This window comes from Triturus cristatus, chromosome 6, assembly GCF_964204655.1.
Source record: "Triturus cristatus chromosome 6, aTriCri1.1, whole genome shotgun sequence".
NCBI lineage: Eukaryota > Metazoa > Chordata > Amphibia > Caudata > Salamandridae > Triturus > Triturus cristatus.
Window position 1 is genome coordinate 1,038,737,540 of NC_140589.1, and position 25,217 is coordinate 1,038,762,756.

The following is a 25,217-nucleotide window of genomic DNA, read 5'->3' on the forward strand; positions in this document are numbered from 1 at the left end:
ATCTGGGTTAGGGCCTCAGATATAGGTAAGTAGCAGGTTTGATATTTTTCCCTACCTATTAGCACATTATTAAAGTGGTAATAGGTAGGGAAAATTATTTATAAGTTTCTATAGATTGTAAAAAAAGTAACTGAGTACCACTGTGCTACTAAAATTTTACAAACTATTATTTGTAAAAACAAATGACAAATACACTGCAGTTAGACTATATAGCACAAATATAGTGTACTCCAGTGTATTATTTATTTTCTTACACATTTTATTTTTAATTTTCCTGCAGTTACCACAGTACTTTGTAGGTACTAGCGGGGTACTCCGTGAACTAATTTTTTAAATATATTAAAAAATATGAAATACGTTTCCCTACCTATTGCTTCTTTAATAAAGTGGAAATAGGTAGTAAACAACAATAAAACCTATTACTTACCTATATCAAAGGCAGTAACACAGAAAACAGCCAAAGTGTCGTAAAAACTTGAAGGCTGCCTTTTACTTTTGAAGGTAAGGGCAGCCATTAGCCAATGATAAACTGCCTTGTGATCAGCATGTACCAAAATATACCTCAAAATTGGGGAACAACCTTTACAACGCAACTTTTACAACGCACTACCTTTACAACGCATTTTTTACAACGCATAATCCATTACAACGCATGACATTACAACGCATGACACTACAACGCATTTTTAAAAACTACCTTTACAACGCATTCCATTACAACGCATACTACCATTACAACGCATACCATTACAACGCATAATATTACACTACACTATCCAACACTTACCCTACTGTTGCACCCCCTGGAGTTAGAATAGTAATTTTTACCCCTATACTATCCAACACTTACCCTACTGTTGCACCCCCTGGAGTTAGAATAGTAATTTTTACCCCTATACTATCCAACACTTACCCTACTGTTGCACCCCCTGGAGTTAGAATAGTAATTTTTACCCCTATACTATCCAACAGTTACCCTACTGTTGCACCCCCTGGAGTTAGAATAGTAATTTTTACCCCTATACTATCCAACACTTACCCTACTGTTGCACCCCCTGGAGTTAGAATAGTAATTTTTACCCCTATACTATCCAACACTTACCCTACTGTTGCACCCCCTGGAGTTAGAATAGTAATTTTTTTCCCTATACTATCCAACACTTACCCTACTGTTGCACCCCCTGGAGTTAGAATAGTAATTTTTACCCCTATACTATCCAACACTTACCCTACTGTTGTACCCCCTGGAGTTAGAATAGTAATTTTTTCCCCTATACTATCCAACACTTACCCTACTGTTGCACCCCCTGGAGTTAGAATAGTAATTTTTACCCCTATACTATCCAACACTTACCCTACTGTTGCACCCCCTGGAGTTAGAATAGTAATTTTTACCCCTACACTATCCAACACTTACCCTACTGTTGCACCCCCTGGAGTTAGAATAGTAATTTTTACCCCTATACTATCCAACACTTACCCTACTGTTGCACCCCCTGGAGTTAGAAAAGTAACTTTTACCCCTATACTATCTAATACTTACCTTAAATGCAATTTAATATTATGCTTTGTAATGGTATGCGTTGTAAAGGTAGTATGCGTTGTAATGGAAATGCGTTGTAAAGGTAGTTTTTAAAAATGCGTTGTAGTGTCATGCGTTGTAATGTCATGCGTTGTAATGGATTATGCGTTGTAAAAAATGTGTTGTAAGTGCATGCGTTGTAAAAGTGTGCGTTGTAACGACATACATCCCTCAAAATTACTGCAATATACGACACAATATATAACTAAGGGGCTGATTACGATGACGTTGAATCCACCACTGGCAGGCTGTCGGTGCAGGCTCACCGGCATTGTGAGGTCATTTCCCACCCGCCATATTATACTGGCGGACGGGTCCATGGCAGTCGGAAACTCCAACCGTCATGCATCCAATGGGCTCCTTGAGCCTGCCGGTGCTGCGAAGGCCCTCACAATCCTATACATGGCAGCGGTGGCTACCAGGCACCGCTGTTAGGATTATGATGGTCCATCCACGCCAACCTTTACATGGCGGTTCACCCACCATGGAAAGACTGACAGGAATGGATTTTGGCGGCCCATAATCACTGGCACATTTGTTGGGTGATTGGGGGGCAACTATGGTGCCCCCCTACATTTCCCTGCACCATGGGGCAGGCAGCGCATGGTGCCTGCCATGTAGTGCAGGAAAATGTAAACAGTGCGTTTTTTGCATTGCGGCAGGTGCTGCAGCCAGCAGCAGCCGCCGCAACGCAAAGGATGGCTAGTGTGACCGCCACGGAGGCGGTTGCATTCTAAGACCCCCAGTGGGACCGCCACCTTGTAGGCGGGTGGCCTCACTCCCCGAGATGAAAGCAGATGGACTGAAGTCCGTCCGCCATCGTAATGAGCCCCTACGTGTTTAGTCACTAATAACTTTAACAATACTTAGCCTGTTTACAACTAATACCCAAAATTACCCTTTCCCCCTATAATCTATATTCCTAGCTAATTCATCTAAATCTGTTCAGACACTTTCACACCACGTCTCTTAAAACTACACTCTACTACACCACATACCACTCCACTTTACAGCACTCCACTCTACGCCACTCTTCTCTAACCCAATCCACACTATGAATTTTGATTCCTTGCTACAATACGCCACTACACTGTACACCACTCCACTCTACTCCACTCCACTTTACGTCACTCCACTCCAGTCCAATGTACACCACCGCACTCTACTCCACCCTACTCTATGTTATTCCACTCCACTCTACTGCACTGAACAGGAAACACCCAGAATAACGTGGGCAGAGCCACATGTGCCATTCCAATGCAAGTGCAACCACGCTTGCCTGAACCACGCATCGGCAATAACCACACATTTGTGTGGTTAAGGCAGATAGCGGCCAAGTGTTCAGGATGGGTAGGGAGAAGAGGAGGAAAAGTCGGAACAGGAAGCTATGGACGGGGACATGTAAAAAGGGCTGGGGTTGGGTTTGGTGGGGTAGTTTTGTGGTGGGTTTGCTTTTGGGCTTTAGGGTGGGTGTGGGGCACTTTAAGAAAGGGGTCAGGGTGGTTTTAGGGCTCAGGGCAGGGGGTTCAGGGTCGTTGAGGTACCTTTTTAAATTGGGGGCACGGTATTAGGCCTCAGGGCAGTGGAAGGGGTTGGGGTAGTTTTATGGACAGCGCAAGGGTAAGTTTTAGGGCTCAGGATGGTGGGGCTGGGGTAGGGGTAGTTTATGGTTGCGGTCAGGGTTTTAGGCCTCAAGGCATGGGGATGGGAAGATTTGTTAGTTTAAAGGGTAGGGCATGTTTTAGGCCTCAGGGTGAGGGGACAAGGTAGGGGAAAGAATTTTAGGGCTTAAGGTGGGGAGGGGGGTCAGGATAGTGGCAATCTTTATCACACATGCCCCCTTACCAATCATGCCTTTACACCGAAATAGCGTGGTAAAGGCATGTGTTGTAAAGAAAAACATGGTTGCGAGGCATTTGTGGTTCAGGCTGCGTGGTAGGGGCTTGGGTTGTTTGGCCATGCGAGTTTCTGTCATACACCAGCACTGAGTGGCACTCTACGTCACTCCACTCTACACTATTCCAATTTACGCCACTCCACTCTATGACACTCCACTCTACAGCACTCCACTCGGTATAACTCCACTCTATGCCCCTCCATTTTATGCTACTCCACTCTTCACCACTCCACTCCACAGCACTGAATTCTACGTCACTGCATGCTACAATGATACACTTTACAGCACTATACTCTGTGCCACTCCACTGTCCGCCACAACACTGTACGCTATTCCACTCTATGCCACTCCACTCTACGCAGCTCCACTCTATGCCTCTGCAGTGTATGCCACTCCATTCAATGCTATTCCGCTCCACATCAGTCCACTCTACACCACTCCACTTTGCCCCACTCCACTCACTGTATGCCAATCCACTGTACTCAGCTCCGCTCTATGCCACTCCACTGTACGTAACTCCAGTCTATGTCACTCCATGCTATGCCACTTCACTCTATGCTATTGCATTGTATGCCAATCAACTCTGCACCACTCCACTGTACGCCACTCCACTGCACACTACTGCATTTTATGCCACTCCACTCCAAGACACTTGACTCTATGCCACTATGTGCCGCTGCCCTCTACTTGAGTACACTCTACACCACTCCACTCAATGCCACTCCACTCTGCGCTATTCGACTCTACACTCCTTGACTCTAAGCCACTCTGTACGCAACACCAGTGCATGACACTCTACTCTACGCTATTCCATTGTACGCCACTTGACTCTATACCACTGTGTGCCACTACACTCTTCGCTATTTTACTCTACACCACTCCACTCTACGGCATTCCACTCTAAGCCACTGCACTGTATGCCACTCCACTCTATACCACTTCATTGTATGTCACCACACTTTACGTCACTACACAGTATAATATTTCACTCTACACCACACTAATCCATACCATTCCACTCTATGCTATTTCATTCTACGCCACTTGACCAGACACCACACTACACCATTCCACTCTATTCTATTACATTCTATGCTACTCCGCACTAAGCACGTCCACTATATGCCATTCCACTCTATACCACTCCAATCTACGCCATTTAATTCTATGGCAGTCCACTCTATGCCACTCCAGTATACACTTTTCCACTCCACTATACGCCACTCCACTCTGTGCGAGTCCACTCTATGTCACTCCACTCAACATTATTCTGCTGTACGCCACTCCACTGTACGGCACTCCACTCGATGCCATTCCACTCTACACCAATCCACTCTATGCACATCCACCCTATGCCACTCAACTCTACGCCATTCCAGTCTATGCTATTCCACTCTACACCACTTCACTCTACACCTCTACACTCTACACCACTCCATTCTATGCCACTTCACTCTATACCCTCCACTCTACATTATTCCACTCCATTCCTCTCCACTATACTGCACTTCACTCTATGCCACACCACTCTATGCTATTATACTCCACACCACTTCATTCTACACCACTATACTGTACACCACTCAACTTTATGCCACTCCACTTCACCCAACTTCACTCTACGCCACTCCATTCTATGCTATTCCTGTCTATGCCACTGGACTCTACACCTCTCTATGCCACTCCACTGTATGGCACTCCACTTTACAATTCTCCATTCTGTGCCACCCCACTCTATGCCATACCACTATACCCCACTCTACTCCACTGTGCACCCCTCAGCTTTACACCACTCTACTCGACCCCCAATCCTCTCTATGCTTTTCCATTGTATGCCACTCCACTCAATACCACTCCAGTGTTCTCTACTCCACTGTATGCCACTCCACTCTACACTATGGGGCCGATTACAAGTCTGGCAGTCCACAGGCCGCCAGACTTTTGGGAGCACAGTGGTGGCAGTCTCCTGACCACCCTATTACGATTAGGGCAGTCGTAACACCATTACGCCGCTGCAGCGGCCAGGGAACCTCCATTCCCTGGCAGTGTTGTGGCATTCAGGAGGGCGTAATATGCTTGGTGGGACATCTGCTGTCCTGCTAGGCATATTACGAGTTTCCTCTCCGCCAGCGGAGTCATGGAGAATCCTACTCCATGAAAACCATGGCAGAGACGAAACAAAGGTGGCCCTGCAGGGTTCCCTGTGCCACCTCGGCCTGGGGATGCATGCAGGGGGCAAAACATGTGCCCCCTGTGCATGCACCCAAGTCTATGAACTGTTTTTGGCATACCCACTGCGGTGCTCATTTTCTGAGGCAACACCTTGGGAACCCCAAACAGCAGCCCACCAAATAGGAGGAAACTCCTAACTGGCGGGTGAACTGACCACTGGCCCCACCACCAAAGTCATAATCAGGCACTAAGTGGCTCATTACGATGCCGGTCATCGGAGGCTCACTGACCGACATCGTAGGTTTAAAGTCTGAACGCCAAATTACAATGTAGGTGGTTGGAGTTTAAAGCAGCTGGTCGGACTGACTGTGAGTCTGCCAGTTGGAGGCCACACATAATACCCCATGGACGGAGTTTCCGCCATGGGGATTATGATGTCGGTTTACGATAGGCTTTTCATGTCGGGCTTTCTGACATGAAAAGCCTGTTGCAAAGTGACTTTGGGGACAACTAGCAGGGCCCCCATGCCTGTGCGGCCTCCAGTCAGAGGTCTGGGGGGCACCTGGCACCTATGGTGCTCCCTGTTCATCCATGCACCATGTCTCAGGCCAGAGAGAAATGGGAGCTTGCAACCGAATGATGTGCGGTCGCAACATAACTGCAGTGTCGGGACCGCTGACTGGAGGTCGGTCGGTCCCGAGACCACGGCGATGTCGGTCGGAGGTAACTCAGACCAACGTCATAACAAGCCCCTAAGTAACTCTACACCACTTGACTCTACACTATTCTACTCTACGCCACTCCACTTTACGCTATTCCACTCAATGCCACTTCATTCTACATCACTTCACTGTATGCCACTCCACTTCACGTTATTATACTCTAAGTCACTCCACTATACACCACTCTACTATATACCACTCAACTCCATGCCACTCCACTCTACCTAACTCTACTATAGGCCATCCCACTCTATGCTATTCCAGTCTCAGCCACTTGACTCTTCATCTCTCTACACCACTCCACAGTACAGTACTCCACTCCACTCCTTTCCACTCTATACCACTCCACTCTAGGCATTCCACTCTACCCCACTTTACTCTATGCCACTCTACTGTGCGCCACTCAACTTTACACTATTCCACACCACGCCACTCCACTCCACTCTACGCCTTTCCACTGTACGCCACTCCACTCCACGAATTCCAGTGTATGCTACTCCACTCTACACTACTCAACTCTACACTATTTCACTCTACGCCACTTGACTCTGTGCCACTCTATGCCACTCCACTCTACACTATTCTACTGTATGCCACTCCATTGTGCAATAATTCACTCTATGCCACTCCAGTCTATGCCATTCCGCTCTAAGCCACTCCACTCTATGCCACTTCACTCTACTCCATTCTGCTCTATGCCTCTCAGCTCTACTCCACTCTATGACACTCCACAGTAGGACACTGTCCTCCACTGTACTCTATAGCACTCTATTGAACAACACTCCACTCGATGACACTATACCTTAAGGTTTCAATTTAAAAAAAAAAAAAAAAAAAACCTTTGTAATTCAATAGAAACAAACAAAGGTATAGTTATGCAAACTTTATTTATTATTTCAATACAAACAAAACTTAAACTATACAAACATTAGAAATTCTGAAGTTATTGTTGTACCTTAAATTTTTAATTTAGGCACCAGCTTGATATTACTATAACTTACAGTGTTGTCAACTTGCTAGCCACACTACAATAACTATATCTCTCTTCATCATGATACATTGGTTCTACTCTTTCATATTACATCACTTATACTTTGTGAAATCATAGCTTTTGCTAACAACACATAAAATCTCCAATGAAATAATTTGTGAGAACACTGTGCATCGACTATGACCTTCGCCTACTCTGCCCAGTTTCTTTCCTGAACTCTGCATTTATGTTCCCCAGGCGGCATCAGCTGTACTGAGCATAACACTGGGGAATGGAGCTGTCGTTTAACCAGTTGATCTCTTAATACTTCCAGAGATTCAGCACAATAAGATTACCTTTTGCCATGCCAGATTTCATGAGAAATGCTCTGTGTTTTTTTTAACCCTCTAGGCAAATCCCACTGAGTTGGAGTTTTAGTGTGCTCTTACAAAACGAGGAAAGGATCACATAAGGGAGAATGTGGAACTGGTTTGAAGGTAGTTATGAATAGTATGTAAGCTGAACACTTTAAAAAGCAATAACATTATGAGATAGCTGATCAGCATCCTGTAATAAGCACTATTGTTCTGGCAAATGAGATACCATCCATTCACAAGAAAGTCAATGTGTCATGCCAATGTACTGTCAATGATTGCTTCTTGAGAGACCATAGGGATCGTGCTCATTATGTGGTACTGGAAGAAGACCGGTAGGATATAGCGATTCACACAGGAATTCTGGTACTAATTGACATTAGAAGACTCAAGATAGAGATTTTGAGCCAGGGGTGTCATCATGGGGGTTAGCCCCCAGTGGCACGAAGACGTTCATGATGAACAAAATGCTCTGGCTAATGGCTACAAGCAGTTTAAAAAATTTCCACTAGTAGTGGCCATGGTGAGTAGAAAATTAGGTGAATATTGGTTGAACACGTGGTCTTTCTTGTGGCATGGATGTTATCTTTATTTACAGAAAAATACGACTTTATGAGGGTGCTGGTCAGCTGTTACATATTTGTGTTAGAGAATGGTCTTTGATTGTTCTGATAAGGGGGCTGTGGTGATTGGCCCCTTTTGATCCTTGCACCTCGAAAAGTTATTTTGGACATATACACTATAAAAGAGGTGCAGTTGTGCTGAGTAACCCAATCACTTTCTAGTATTCAGTTGTAATACGCAATACAATGCCTGCTGCTCCCGAGATCAGTTCTGGTAAAAGAGAGTAGGAAGGAAGCGTTAATGCTCTATTTAAAGGGGCAGGTTCCTATTTTGTCTGCTGGGATCAATGCAAGGAGAGTGTTCCTAAACTGATTCAAAATCTGGCCTAAAATAAATAGTTTTGGTACTACAGTGACTACATTCTGAGCAGACCATTGTATATTTAAGCTGCTGTAGTCAGACTGCAACCTACTGTGAAACCTCCTGAGAGATGTTTTGTTGTCTGTTTTTCCAGGTGCTGGAATGAACCCCTGCGACTTTTCCTAAGTGCTTTTGGCTTCATTGGAACCAGTCCTGCAGAAGCGCTAACAGCAACCAATTACATATCAAAGAAATCTGAGATGAAGATTGGTGTTTCTCAAGGCTCCATGGGGGATATTATCAAGGGCTGGGGATAACATTATCACCGCTTTAGCATCTGTTTTCGGGCGAAAAGCTGTGATAATTTTATCGCTTTATTAACAGGGACAGGCTAGCATGTGTTTCCTTGCCTTAGCGCATGGTTTCCTATCGCCTAGCCTCGCATCGCTAATGAGATGCAAGGTAGGCGTGCCTCTTACAACTACATTATGAAATATCGCTAAAGGTGCTTCGCTGTATTTACAACGAAGCCCCGTCCGGTTTTGCGCTGCTGTTTTTTGCGCTAACTGGGCCTTAACGCTGGAATTTAACGTCTGTTAAATTCCAGACTAAGGCATACCTGACATGGGGGGTGGATTGTGTGGCTAAGACCACAGGCCCTATCATCAAGGATATCGCCGTTTTCCATGGAACATCGCTGGAAAACCAGTGTTGTTCCATGGAAAACTGCGATATCCCCGCTATCGCTGGAATATTTATCACCATAGCGCTGAGCGTTGTTAATACAGCGCTAACATGGCGATAAGTCCCAGCGATAGGAATATGCACGCTAAGAGCGGTCAGCCCCCATATGCTTTCAAACTATATATTGAACCATTAGGTTTGAGATTGGGCCAACAAGGGGCAGTCTTCCATCAGTATACAGACAACATGCAAATCTATCGCAAAACCTTAATCAGTAGATGCACTCTGCAAAACTAGATGGCTTAAAACTTCCCTGTTCTTAATCCAAATGCAACTGAATATCTCCTTTTCTCTTTTGTGCGGTATAAATTGCACCACAACTTTATAGACTCACTACGTGAAGTAGAGTCTGACCCCAATGTAGCAAGAGCAGTGAAATCTTTTGTATTCATTCTGGCGCCATCCCTGCCTATCCAACCCCACATCAAGTAATCTAGCCAAAGCTGCAAATGTCTTCACCCAGTCCCTAAAAAAGTTAAAAAATATAATTCCCAAGGAGCATCAGAAAATTGGCCCAAACACTAGTGATTTTGGCATAACGCAGACACATTCTTCACTGCATAACTAGACTTGTCTCATCTGTGAAAAACTCAAACACATCTCCCCATTTTACATAATTACATTGGCATCTTCTGAATGCTAAGATTACTTTCAAGATATGCTGCATATTTTTCACAGCTATAAAGTTCAATAGCTATCCCAATATCTCTCCCAGATCAGGGCTTCAGAAATCCATATAGCCTGGAAGCACCTACAAAATGTAATTTGCTCAGAATCTCTCCTCCTGAGGAGCCCTGGCCTAAGTGTGGAACTCTCCTTTCAGCAAAATTAAATTCCAGCCTCTTCTCCGCTCCTCCAGGAGCTCATTTGACTAATCCATTTCTGGTTTTCTTGCTCTCTGCCTTCATGTTCGTTCATCTTCAGTGCCTCCATTTCTCCCGCTTCCACTGATTTCAGGAAGCTCCTCATGATGCCCTTACTCCATCCCACCTTGATTGTTTCCATCTTTGACTTCCTTTGTCTTTAACGTTTCCATTAATCTACCTGATTCACTATCCTAGTCATAACTCCCTTGTCCTTATTAATGAAGGCCATTTTGTTTTCTGTCATAAATTACTATTACCAGTTTTGTATGTATTGACTCTATTTTATTGTAAACTGCCGAAATACCTTGGGTGCTGGTATGATATTACAGAGCTTCATAAATAAAACAAAAATACATTGTAAAAATAACTTCTAACTTGAAATAATAATAGTATCTGAAGGCCTTCCCATCTGCCCATTCAAAAAATAACAGAAAGACCAATATGAACCAAAGTCTGTGAACAATTTGTATAAGGCATGAACAACAGGGTCTTGGTGCTTAGAGTAATATCACTGACACTGGTCCTTTTTTTGCCCAAACATGTCAAAATTTCACAACATATAGCATAGAATGGCTCTCTGATATCTATGAATGACGTGATGTGCCAACATGTACAAGTGAAATATATGACGGCAACTTTATTACCATATTTCTGTATTAAACTGATTGGCAATCTGATTCTAAACACAGTGGTACAGACTTTGAAAAGAAATATATCACAAACCAATATGGAGATAGTCAGGATAAAATGCACTCACTCTTCTTGTAACAATTGGGTCAATGTCATTGATGTCTTTGTATACAAACATCATTAAATCCGCATTTAGTGTCCTAATCCTCTGCAAGCGAAGGCGGATATAGCGAGTGGTAGTGAATTCCATGAGTGTTGGTGATGGGTCTTCAGCACTTGGTCTCCCATTGATCAACGATGTGTGGATCTGAAAAGCAGAGAACAATTTTGTTAATTTGTTGTACATAAATTTATAAATGTGCACAATATGTTTTCTCATTGACATTTTAGCTCACTTCCTGATTTACCCCTTGGTAGATGACAAAACTCACACTTTAGCTCAATTATTTAATAGATTTTTTGAGTAACATGGGATTTATACAATAACACTGGATTCCCACTCTCTCTCTTAGTTGCACAATCTCAATTTAATTTATTTCGAACTTCAATTAGTTTTCTCTTTTAATGGTATTCCCCCTGTCTGGCCCAATTAAATTATTTTCTAGTACATTTCTGTAAAAAAGAATTCTCCTAAAAAAACAGAACTACAAACTCTGTTGAAAATATCCAGCGAGAACTTGGATAGAGTTCTATTTCTAACACTTTGTACAGGTTATTGGCACTGCTGCATTCTACAGGTGCTTGCTAAGGTTCAACTTTTCTGCTTCTTGCTTGACAAATGTGCTGCCACTTATATGAGTAGGACTCAAACCATGATACCCCGTAGATTAAATTGGAATTTAGAGTAAAGATGCAATGTAATCAGTTAAGTGAAAGAACATGTTCAGTATATCACCACACATAAGTCAAGGGGCCTTATGTTTGGTCAAAGCTTTCTGTAAATGTGGTCACAACATGAGCACCAACTTTTACCGACTACATTGGTTTTTGTGAACCAACATATGTTCAAACATGTTAATGCGCAACATTCTGATTGTAGGGGGTCAAAATGTGACCAACCTCATTAATATGCATGAGGAAAGTCGTAAATTGTGACCCACTACTAATTCCTGCCTACACAGCTGACCAGCATGTCTGTGATTGCTTTAAAAAGAAAAGCAATCTTTGTTTTTAATTGCAGCAAGTTTCCTTAAAGGAAAACGGGATGTGTTTATAACAGAAATAAAAAGGTTTCTAAAAACCTCTTTTTTACGAATAAGCAGCGGTCCTAGCTGCCACTGCCTACTCCTAAAAATGTTTTAATAATATTTACAAAGGGGAAGGAAGGGTTCCCTAAAGGACCTCTTTTAAGTTGGCTGTAACCTATCAATGATTTGCAAAAGTAATTTTGGTCGCAAACCATTGGTACATACCATTAGAAATCGCAAATTTAAAGGACTATCAAGTTAAAAACATCGGGAGACAGAAATATCAGAAATATAATATTGTGACATACAAATATCGTAATGCACAAATGTCGTTGTTAGGGATATTGTTTTTTGAGGTAAGTGATATTGTCAAATAATATTGATATTTTTAATACCATTTTCAGTATAATAGTGGTTAAAAATATTGTTTTTCAATTATTTTAATGTATTTTGGTTGAAGTATTAATTTTATGTGTTGTTATTGTTTATATCAATGTTAATATTTGTTTTAAATATAGCTTGTAAGTTCAAGTTATTTAGAATTTATAATGATTTTTTTGTGTCATAGCGGGTTGTTCGATTTGCAGGGGGATAGGGTGTGATCTTAATTAGGTAATAATAGTTTATGAATTATTTGATACATTTTATTTCATTATATGATTGATATTTATTAAGTATATCATTTAATAGTGATTTATTTATTTGTGGGGTGCAAGTTTTGTAGAGGAATAGATTGATCAGTTAATCAAGTAATAATGAACTAATCATTATTACTTGGAAATGAAATATTTAATTGAATTTTAAATATGTAAATTATGCAATACTTATTCATTTTAAATATATTTTGGTTGTTGGCTGCTAGGTTTGTAGGGGCATAGGGTGGGTAGGTAATTAAGTAATTTTGAATTAAGAATTCATTATTAATTGTGAATTAATTATTTAATATATTTTGAACATGTAAATTATGAAATACTTCTTTTCGGGTTATATCTAGGTGTGGGTTGCTAGGTTTGTAGTGGCATGGGGTGGAAAGGTAATTAATATTTGAATAGCAATTATTTATTAATTGATTACTAGCTATTTTATTGACTAATAATTATGTACATGGATCCATTGTTTTTAGTGTTTTAGTGTTTTTAACACAATATACGTTTTCCCTATGTAAATTTCCATAGGAAACTTTAGACAAAGCTACAGCCCGAACTGCTGAACGGAATTACACCAAATTTGACAAAAAAGGTAGGTCTTGGTTCAGAAAGAGCCCTTTTTGTTAAATGGTGTAAATCTGTTCAGTAGTTCCTGAAAAATTAAAAACAGAAAAAATATAGATATCTGAGCACCGAGGAGAATTTGCGACCCCTCCTGAGCACGAGCTCAATTCTGATTGGGTGCCAACACTCCAAACCAGGAAGTGTTGGCAGCCATCTTGTGACACCGTAACCGAGTCACAAGAAATCAGAAAAAAAAAATGAAAAAGAAGAAACGGGGGCAGGGTAGAAACATCCTGACCCCCTAGGCCTGGTCAGGGGGTCCCACAAAGACCCCAAGGGCCAAAAAAGGCTTTTTTTTAAAAAGAAAAATGGCTGAATTCGCGAATCCTGCCGTAAAAAGTTTAAAAAAATGAAGCACTGGCCTCTGTGCTTTGTTTTTGAAAAGCCCCCGGGTGGGCCAGATCCCTGGGGCAATCATTGATTTATTTGTGGAGGCCCGCGAGAGCCCCCGCAGCCCTGGGGACCACCACCTCCCTGGGGCTTATGAAAGTGAATGCAGGGGGGCTAGCGGCTCCCCTGCAGCCCCGGGGACCGCCACCTCCCTGGGGCATTGCTGTAAAATGCATGGGGGGGTCCTAACCCCCCCATGCTGCCCCAGGGACCGCCACCTCCCCGGGGCATTCAATATTTAAAACAAGGGGGGCCTCGCTGGCCCCCCCAAGCCCCGGGGACTGCCATCTCCCCGGGGCTGAAATTAAAAAACACAACTATGTGGGGGGCTCCTGCCCCTCCCCACACTGCCCCAGGGACCACCACCTCCCCGGGGCATTCAATATTTTGGACCCCGGGGCACACCACTTCCCCGGGGCTTTGAAAATGGAGGGAGGGGGGCCACGAGGCCTCCTCCAGGAGCCCTCGATGGCCCTGGGGACCACCACCCCTCAGGGCCGGCTCCTACAGTGTCCCATGGTGCCCACCCCTGGGACACTGCTGTTTGCTATGGCAGGGCTGGAGCACAGCTCCTGCCCTGCCATAGCAAACTCTGCTTTCCTTCCCTGAAGCAAGAGCAGGGAATCCTGCTCTCACTTCAAGGAAGCAAAGCAGATTTGGTTATGAGCAAGGGGATCTGCATGTTGGGTTCATCAGTGTCAATCCACTGAGATCTTGTCCAGGATCACAGAGTCGTCCCAACTGGCGTGACGGTGCTACTCGTTGGCTTCAGAAAGCTGCGTGAGTCAGCTTTGTGTGTAGGTCCGATGACAGCTTCGTTGACACAAAGAGGAAGCAAACCATTACTCAGCGCATATCACTGTATATAGCTGCTGTTCACACTGAATATAATTGATAATGGTCGACTTGTACAAAATTGTGGAAACCTTGTAAATAATTATCACATTTTCGCTTATGTTTTAGGTTCCATTGTTCACTTGGGACACAATGCACAACAAATGTTTTTCAATGAATCTGTGAGATTGTATATACCCCCTTTTTCCCCCCTGTTTAAAACGTATAAATTGTGTTATAATGAATCATCGGTCTATGTGATTTCTTCCCCCTCTGACCTTAGTTAAGCCCTCTATATTGCGATTGTGCATATTATTATAAATATTGACTATATTATTCCACAGGAACCACTGTTTTCCGTTATGCTGTTAGCTCATCCTGATCTCCTGTGCAGTCTCTGACTGTCTTTGAACCTGCGTTTGGGGAGCAGCAAGGAAGGTACATGCTGAGAACCCCTTGGGGGCCATAAAGGTCACTTGGAATGCTCAGGCCAACTTTCAGCCTAGTCGCTGGGCCACATCGCTGCCACAACAGCTGCAGTTGGATTGCATGCTGGGCGCCTTGCTCCTCCTCATTGGGGTTGGTGAAGAGTCCGAGGGCCTAGCAGAGCTGCCAAGGGGGTGCGTCCCTGTGTGGGGGCAGGCCATTACAAGGTCAAGTGGAGGGCCTTAGAGCTGTGATTGTTGCACGCAGCACTGTAGCCCTGAAAACAGCGCAGCTGCTTGTTTCAGCCTCCACGGTGACAGGGACTGGTCTGAGATGCTGGGCCTTCCCGGGTGGTGACCCAATGGTCAGCCCTTATAAGAGCTCAGCAGAGGACGCCAACTGCTAAGAGGACTGAGGCAGTTAAGTGCAACAGAGTGGGGCTGCGAGACGGAGGGCCAGAGACAGTAAGGACAAGACAATCGTCAGGGACCTGCCAAGACAACTGTAGCTACAGCCCCTTAAAGTAAGGCGGAGAAGATCAGGATGCTGGGTTCCTGAACACATACAGGGCCCCTCTGGGAAATGGGGTGGATCTGAGGATTCATGATTGAGCTCCATGATTGGTGGTCAGTGGGGAGAACTTTCATCCCTCCCCCTTGCCTCATTTATGAACAGCTTCCAACTCACAAGTGGCTCCTGAGTGGATGGGATACATGGTGAGGATTGCCTGGGGACTGATTGGGGCACTGATGATGTTGGCGAAGCCCTATTCGCAGCCACTACTGGACATGACTCTGCATAGCTCATTGTATCCCTCCCCATCCAGATGCGCCCCCTTAGGACTTATATGTGATGCCTCATCCTGCATAATAATGCTGATTTATCCATTTGCTGTATGTGACTAGACCCTGGCCTGCAGACTCTTAAATCCCTTGAAGACGGCTCTGACGGACGGACACTACAGAAGGGAGGTGATAGCTGTGTAACGTCCTGGCTTTCTCGGGGTTGGGACAAACAGACGACGGACCAGAGAAATGGAGGTTAAGGATGATTTAATAAACAGAGAAACAACTACAGACAACAAAGAATACCGGTACTGGAATCACCAGTTAAAGTACGATACCCATTCACAGCTCTTCTAACCGTCCTCCACATGCACACCAGACCCGGTATGCTCCAACGGAGGGCACAGTGCTAAGCAGTGGCCGACAATGCCACTCGACCGCTGTGAAGGGTAGTTCCAAGGTTGTGGAATCTACGGGGGGGGGGCACGTGAGAGTCACCCGGCCGGGCTCTCTACCACCTGGGAACAGCCACTCTACCAGTATCCCCCAGAGTACTGCCACAACACAAAGACGCTGGGAACACTTCCTAGTGTGCGTCTCTTGTATCCGGGTTTAAGTGGTGATACCCAAGGTGGTGCAGAGAATGGATGGGAGCAGCCGCTCTACCTATCCCAGTTCTCCTACGAGTGTCGATGGCTAAGACGTGGAAACACCTCCTGGATAGCGTCTTAGCTCTAGGCGTGTGTTTACCCAAGTAACGAGGGTGGGGAGCTTCGGCTCGCACCCACCTCGTTTTCTCCAATTGTCAGGCCGTTGGGAGCTTCGGCTCTACCAACAGTACCTGTGCCCAATGACGTTGAATACGGCTCTCAGAACAGGACAGGACACGGGCAGGAAGCACATGCAGCACCTCTCCTCCGCTCCTTAGAATGTCCCTTCCGCCGCTCAACTCTCCAACGGGTCCGTGTACCTCAACCAGGTACTCCGGTAAAGATCAGAATATCCGACGCCGAGTCCCAGTGATCTTCTCCTTAAGTAGTACTCTCGGTGTTGTATAACCATGACTCTTAAGTTGCATAACACGAAAACTAGGCGTTACTCTTGGTGTTATGTAACCAGAACTCTTGCGTTGCATAAGGCACTGTTGCCGGAGGGCATTCTGGGAGTTGTAGTCCGCTCTCCTCCAAGCGCACCAGGTTCACAGAAGTGGCATCGTGGGAGGGAATCCATGTGCGGGAGGGGATTCCTGACAGTACATCCCCCTCCCATCAGCGCCCCCCATCAGGACCAGCACAGGAAGGAAATCGACGATGGAATGACGACACCAGACGAGGAGCGTGAACCCCCGCCGCAGGTTCCCATGACTGCTCCTCGGGTCCGTACCCCTTCCATGCCACCAGATACCATAGTTTGCCCCTGCGCCACGTGGAATCCAAGATACCAGCCACCTCGTACTCCACCTCCGAATCCACATTCACCGACACCGGCGCACGAGGCCTCACCGCGGTCACGGGTTTCAAGAGGGAAACGTGGAACACGGGATGGATCCGCAGGGACTGGGGCAGGCACAATTTCACGTTCACCGGGCTGATGCATCGAAGGATCCTATAGGGGCCCATGAAGCGGGGATGGAACACGCTACTTTTCTTGAATCTCATGTGCCGTGTGGAGACCCAGACGTAATCCCCAGGCTTGTAGACCGGTCCAGGCCTTCTCCTCCTATCAGAAAAGGCTTTATACGAGGCTTTAGCCCCCTCCAGGGCAACTCGAGAACTCAGCAAGGCCTCCTTGATGCGGGCCACCCGCTTGGCTGTTGTCGGCAATCTGTCTTCCCTGACCGGGTGCAGAAACGGCAAGAACCGGGGATGATGGCCGTAGTTACAATAGAAAGGGGAGACCTTGGTGGAACAATGTGTGGCGTTGTTGTACGCGATGTCCGCGATCCAAAGTAGGTCCACCCACTCATCCTTCCCTTGCTCCACAAAACAACGTAGATATTGTTTGAGCGACTGGTTCAGGCGCTCTGCCTGGCCGTCCGTCTGCGGGTGATAACTCGTGGACATGGCAGACTTGACGTGTAACGCCGAACACCAAGTTTTCCAGAAGTGCAACGTGAACTGAGACCCCCTGTCCGACACGATCACGTTGGGTAGGCCATGTAGTCTCACTACATCCCTCAATAACAACGACGCCAGCTCTCCTGCCGAAGGTACCTGATTGCAAGCGAGGAAGTGCCCCATCTTCGTGAGATAGTCCACCACCACCAGTATGGCCGTCTTTCCTTGATCCTTTGGTAGCCCGACAATGAAGTCTAAGGATATGTTTTCCCAGGGTTTGGTCGGTGTAGGAAGGGGTTGGAGGAGTCCTTGCGATCTTCTGTGGTCCGATTTCATGGATGCGCAAACGGTACATGATGAACACCAATTCCGGACGTCTGTTCTCATGGCAGGCCACCAGAACTGCCGTCCTAGGCTCGCTACCGTTTTGTCGACACCCAGATGGCCGGCACAGGGAGACACGTGGCACCAGGTGAAAGCCTGTTTTCGAAGCATAGGCGTGGGTAACAACATACATCGTCCTTTCACCGGAATCCCGTCCTTCATCTGCCACTCCTTGTGACTGTGAAGCCACCTCCGCCACATGAAGGTATGGGTCCCCTTCTGAACCCCCCTGAGGAACGTCTGTGGTTGAATCGCCCCTATCACAACTCCTGGAGGGATGATGGAATGTTCGGCAACCGGCTGCGGATCCCTGGCATTCGATTGCCTCGAAAGCGCGTCCGCTTTCCTGTTCTCCGTACCGGGTCGGTATGTGATGTGGAAATTGAAACCGGAGAAAAAGAGCATCCACCTCATTTGATGGGGAGACAAGTGCCGCGCCGCCGTCAGAAACTGGAGGTTTCTATGGTCCGTATATACTGTAACCACGTGCCTGGCCCCATTAACAAATGCCTCCACTCAGCAAATGCGTCCTTTATCGCTAGTAGTTCCTTCTCCGCAATATGGTAATTGCGTTCCGCGTCGTTCAATTTACGAGACATGTATGCCACAGGATGGAGCAACCCCGACACCTCATTCCTCTGAGATAGAATGGCACCCAGCGCCACATCAGAGGCGTCCGCTTCTACCACATAGGGTAATTCCGGATTCGAGTGAGCTAGCACCGGGGCGGTGCTGAAGGCCTTCTTGGGGGCCACAAATGCTTTTTGTGCTTCCGGTCCCCACACGAACTCCTGAGACTTCCTTAGTAGTTGCGTGATCGGGGCAACCAAGCCAGAAAACCCCTCAATAAAACGCCTATAAAAGTTGGCGAAGCCTATAAAGCTCTGGACTTCCTTTACTCCTCGGGGCACCGGCCACTCCTCCACCGCTCTGATCTTGCGTTCCGCCATCTCCTGTCCGTTGGGGCTCAGCATCACCCCAAGGAATTCCACTGATGTGACGTGGAAGTCACATTTGCTGAGTTTGCAGTATAGCATGTTTTCCCTCAGTTTGTTGAGAACCGCGGATACGTGCTGTACGTGTTCTTCCTCTGAGTTGGAGTAGATGAGTATGTCGTCTATGTAAACGACCACGTAAATGTCTAATACCTCCCGGAACACTTCATTGAGGAAGTATTGGAAGGCGGCAGGGGCATTGCATAGTCCGAGCGGCATGACGAGGTACTCAAAGAGCCCGAACCTGGTCTTAAAGGCGGTTTTCCATTCATCGCCGTCCCTCATGCGCACAAGATGGTATGCCCCCTTGAGATCAAGCTTTGTGTATATTTGGGCCTTTTTTACCTGTTCCAGGAGAACGCTTATGAGAGGCAGGGGGTACCGTTTTTTTATGGTTATCGCGTTCAAGGCCCTAAAGACCACGCAGGCCCTCAATTCGCCATTCGCTTTCGGGATGAAAAAGAGAGGCGATGCGGCAGGGGATTTCGACGGCCTGATGAACCCCAGCCCTAGTAACTTACCCAAATATCCCCGTAGATGTACGTTTTCGGGTTCTGTGAGCGCATACAGTCTGCCGCTGGGAACGCTAGCCCCCGGAACCAGGTCGATTTGGCAGTCGAACGGTCTATGTGGAGGGAGCACCTCCGCTTGGATTTCATCGAAGACGTCCCCGAAACCGTGATACACTCTGGGCAGCTTTACGGCCTTTTCTGCTGCCGTGGCGACCGTGTGACCTTCGCCTACCTCACCTTCGTGGAGGTCCTGCCGCATGCCGCACCATTGTTCACAAAACGGGGAAGTCATCTCAATGTGATGCGTAGGCCAATCCACCGTTGGGTTATGTTTTTGGAGCCAGGGTAGGCCCAATATGACCCCGTACTGCGGGGCTCTGATTATGCTAAAATCGATACGTTTGTTATGCTGTTTTCCGAACCTCACCGGTACTTCTCCTGTGTGCTGTCCGATAGGTCCGGTCACCAGACTTCTCCCATCCACTGCATACACCTCCTCTGGTATCTGTTTGGGAAGGAGAGTGAGACCCAGTCTCCATGCTTCATTGTAGTCCATGAACATGCCCGTGGCTCCTGAATCAATCATGGCTACCACAGGTATCCACTGGTCCTGCACTCCTACGTGTAAGGTAATAAACAAATGTCTTCGCCCTCCTTGATTCGGGCTCAACATGGAAGGGATGTGAGTGTGACTCCAAGATGCCCCTTCCCTAGACCCGGAGTCCCTCAGTTTTCCGCCGGTGCGTCCACCGCTGCTGTCACCGTTTTGTTCGCTCGGTATCGTGAGGTTTTTGGCTTGGCTGGACACTCGCGTACATAGTGCCCCCTTTTTCCGCAGTAAAGGCAAAGGCCTTGCTTGCGGCGTGATTCTTTTTCAGTGGTTGTAAGGCTCGCCCTTATAGCTCCTATGTCCATGGGTTCCGTCCTGGTGGAGGAGTTGGTCTCAGGGCCACCCACCGAAACATACAATGGCAGCGCTTTCCCTTTCCTCTTGTGATCGCCCTTTCTTTCGTTCAATCTATGGTCCAGCCGTAGCACCAGGTTGATCAAGCCCTCACATGTCTTGGGTTGGGGGTCGATTTGTGCTACCACATCTTTGAGCTCTTCGCTCAAGCCCTGGTGAAACAGCGCGGTTTGTTTGGCTATAGGCCACTTGGTTTCGGCCACTAACCTTCGAAAAGCATTAAGGTACTGCACCAGATCGTTGTTGCCTTGCCTCAGCTCCAACATCTCTTGATCGGCAGTATACGAGTCTGCCCTTCGATCAAACACCTTCAAGAATTCCTCGCGGAAGGCTCCCCAATCACATAGGATAGGGTCGTCCCTGCTCACCAGTGGGACTGCCCATTACGCCGCGTTCCCAGCAAGATACGAGATCAGAAAGGCCACTCTGGCTTAGCTGGTAGGAAAGGCCTTTGGTTTGCAGGACAGATGCAGTGCTACTTGAGTGAGGAATACCTGCACTGTGTTGGGGTCTCCGCTGTACCTCTCTGGTGTCGCCAAAGGAATGGCTACGGGCATCTCTACCACAACCGCAGAGGCCGTGGCCGTGTGAGAGGCACCCGCCTGTAGCGGATCGTTCTGCAGAGCGTCCATTCTAGCCTTAACGTCTGCTGTTTCCTGTCTGGAAGCGGTGAGCTCGATTTGCATCGCGGCTAAGACGGCCAACACATCCTCAATCGTGGCCATGTCGTTCGCCCAACCAGGAGATTGTTATGGAAGAGGTCGGATATTATGTAACGTCCTGGCTTTCTCGGGGTTGGGACAAACAGACAACGGACCAGAGAAATGGTGGTTAAGGATGATTTAATAAACAGAGAAACAACTACAGACAACAAAGAATACCGGTACTGGAATCACCAGTTAAAGTACGATACCCATTCACAGCTCTTCTAACCGTCCTCCGCATGCACCCCGGACCCGGTATGCTCCAACGGAGGGCACAGTGCTAAGCAGTGGCCGACAATGCCACTCGACCGCTGTGAAGGGTAGTTCCAAGGTTGTGGAATCTACGGGGGGGCACGTGGAGTCACCCGGCCGGGCTCTCTACCACCTGGGAACAGCCGCTCTACCAGTATCCCCCAGAGTACTGCCACAACACAAAGACGCTGGGAACACTTCCTAGTGTGCGTCTCTTGTATCCGGGTTTAAGTGATGATACCCAAGGTGGTGCAGAGAATGGATGGGAGGAGCCGCTCTACCTATCCCAGTTCTCCTACGAGTGTCGATGGCTAAGACGCAGAAACACCTCCTGGATAGCGTCTTAGCTCTAGGCGTGTGTTTACCCAAGTAACGAGGGTGGGGAGCTTCGGCTCGCACCCACCTCGTTTTCTCCAATTGTCAGGCCGTTGGGAGCTTCGGCTCTACCAACGGTACCTGTGCCCAATGACGTTGAATACGGCTCTCAGAACGGGACAGGACACGGGCAGGAAGCACACGCAGCACCTCTCCTCCGCTCCTTAGAATGTTCCTTCCGCCGCTCAACTCTCCAACGGGTCCATGTACCTCAACCAGGTACTCCGGTAAAGATCAGAATATCCGACGCCGAGTCCCAGTGATCTTCTCCTTAAGTAGTACTCTCGGCGTTGTATAACCATGACTCTTGAGTTGCATAACAAGGAAACTAGGCGTTACCCTTGGTGTTATGTAACCAGAACTCTTGAGTTGCATAAGGCACTGTTGCCGGAGGGCATTATGGGAGTTGTAGTCCGCTCTCCTCCAAGCGCACCAGGTTCACGGAATTGGCATCAGGGGAGGGAATCCATGTGCGGGAGGGGATTCCTGACAAGCTGTTGCTCTTCTATCAGCGGGATACTTCAAGAGCTGAGAGGAGATGGTCGCTTCCAGTGCTCCCTGCTGGCACCAGCTGCTGGAGGAGATTTATATGCAGTGGAAAGGAGAAGCCACACCATCCCACCAGCACTGCTGAGGTGGGCAAGCCCAAGGGAAATGACACAGGCACGACCTTGAACCCACAGGGAATATTCACGTTGGAAGGCGCATCATCATGGAGTGATGCTGACAGTGTGCCTCCCGCACTCCAGCAGACACTGGATAAAATCCTGGCTGTTTCCCGGATTCGAAGGCCTCACTGCAAGTACAGATCAGCTTTGTTGCAGAAAAAGTAAGCCATTTGAGAGACGACCACCGCAAACTCACAGATAGAGTCAAAGAGACAAGAGTGGAAATAGGGGAACTTGAACTGGCCCAGCGACTATTGCAGACTCAGCTAACAGACCTTACTGCTCATGTGAAGACCCTGGAACACAGGGTGGAAGATTCTGAAGGCCGCAACAGAAGAAATAATGTGCGCATTGTGAGTCTGTCTGAAGGTGCTGAAGGTGCTGATATGATGACATACCTGGAGGAATGGATGAAAACACAGGTGACTCGTACTGAAATTTCTCCCTTCTTTGCGCTGAATTGTGCACACAGGGTCCCGGCGAGGCCCCCTGCTCCTGGAGATCCTTCTTGCCCTGTTGTGGCCCAGTTGTTGCACTACCGGGATTATGACATCCTGTTGCAAAGAGCCCGCACAGCTGGCCCCTTTTGAAAAGTCAATCCGGCAGTGACATTGCTTGCAGACTTCACCGCAGTTATCCAGGTCAAACAAGCATCCTTCCTTGAAATCAAACGCGAACTGCGTGACATTGCTTGCAGACTTCGCCGCAGCTATCCAGGTCAAACAAGCATCAATCCTCGAAATCAAATGCAAACTGCGCAAAGCCAGTATCCAGTAATCTCTGCTGTTCCCGGCCAAACTGTTTATCATATTTGATAGGGCTAAAAACGTATTTCTGACCCCAACTAAGGTCCGGGAACAGTTAGACAAGTACAGGATAGAAGACAAGGCTGCTGGTGCACCTGTATGAACACCTCAACTAAACAGATGTCCTAAGTAAAGATGGCATAGTAGGTCAACTGTGAGGACTCTACACAGCCCAATGAGAGCTCAGGTGGATGGAGACAGGGTGGAATTGTTGATGGCGGCCCAGTGGTGTGCTTTAAAGTGAGGTATTGAAGATTGCTGTGAAAAAGAGGCGGCTCGCCACTGATCCCCCCTGCCAGTCCCAACATATTGATACTGAAGCACAAGATTCAACTGAATGAATGTGGTGGTGCCTGATGGAAGTGATAACTAGCACATGAGGTTGGTTTAGATTGTTCACCCCCCCACACACACACGGAGCCATGACCCTTCTCTGGTGGATAATGCGCTCATGGTACTTGTTTCTCTACTTTGTTCTGTCTAAGTTTAGGAGGCTGGCCATTGCCAGTCCACCTTTGGTTTGGGGAGTTATGGATTCGTATTATTGTTATGTAAGTTTCGGGGTTGGAGTTGATTTCTTCTTAGAAGGTGAAGTGGTAGGATCCCAGGGAGGTTATCTTAGGTCATCATCCATTACATGACCAGACCCATGACACACACGGAGCTGAAACTACTCTCCTGGGATATAAGAGGAATGAGTAGGGCTGCACAGTGGCACAAAATGTATATGTTTCTTAAACATCGGGCAGTACATATAGCTCTCCTACAAGAGACACATCACACTGGAGGGCACAGGTATATGCCACAGGATATTCAGCTTATTCCAGGCATGCACTGATTTGGGTTCTGGCAGGTTTACCTTTTGAAGTTCTGCAATCACATGTTGATAGGGATGGTAGATATGTTCTAGTAGAGGGGAGGCTTCATAGTAAGCCTTTCACCCTGGGTACATATATTTCCCCAGCCAAGACCAACTGCTGTTGAATATCAACTCAGCAGGGATCTTTGTTTTGTTATGTTATAAGGTTTGCAAAGCGCATAACTGCCCCAACAATGGGGTTCCTAGTGCTAGACCCAGAGGACAAACAACTGCAGCTGCTGATTCATGGAGCACTGGCCAGGTTAAGGTGGGCAGCGTGCAGAGATTGCATGGGCCGATAGGACGAAATGAGGTTGCTCATGATCGGGGCAACCTGGGAATGAAGAATCTTATAGGCGAAACAAAGTCTTAAAATGAATGCACTTGTCCACAGTGAGCCTGGTGCAACCTGTGATGAAACCAGAGGCAGAACAGAACTTAGGGAGGGAAAACAGCAGCCTGGCTGCCACATTTTGGGCTCGCTGGAGTGTTCTAGTAAAAGATGTGTTGACTCCTAAGTGCAAGATGCTACAATAGTCCAGTTGGGAACAGACTACAGCCTGAGTGATGATTTGATGGGTGCTTGGGTCGAAAAGACCCATAATGGGATTAAGGCAGGTGCCCACAACCAATTTGGTTGGGCCTCAAAGACTAAGGTGTTATCCATCCAGATTTCTAGTTTTTTGATGACGACTTGGGTTTGGGAGTAGCCTGAGGGAGGATGGCAACCAGTGGTCATCCCAGGAATGGGCTTGTTAGCGGATGGGTCATGATTCTTGGGAGGATTATAACTGTGTCCTTGACACCTCTTTGGTTCCCTCCAGTTCTCCATTACTAAGGGCTTTAGCAAATAGAGTGTCGAAGGGG

General features: G+C 46.9%; 1 protein-coding gene across 6 annotated transcripts in view; it reads right to left on the reverse strand.

Annotated features, from left to right (window-relative positions):
• Nucleotides 1-25,217, reverse strand: part of LAMA2 (laminin subunit alpha 2) — a 3,129,796-nt gene that overhangs the window by 2,279,595 nt on the left and 824,984 nt on the right. For all 6 annotated transcript variants that reach the window (XM_085611831.1, XM_085611827.1, XM_085611830.1 and 3 more), the window contains exon 5: nucleotides 11,009-11,188. In XM_085611831.1, coding sequence (XP_085467957.1) covers nucleotides 11,009-11,188 — 180 coding nt within the window. The remainder of the gene's footprint in view (nucleotides 1-11,008; nucleotides 11,189-25,217) is intronic.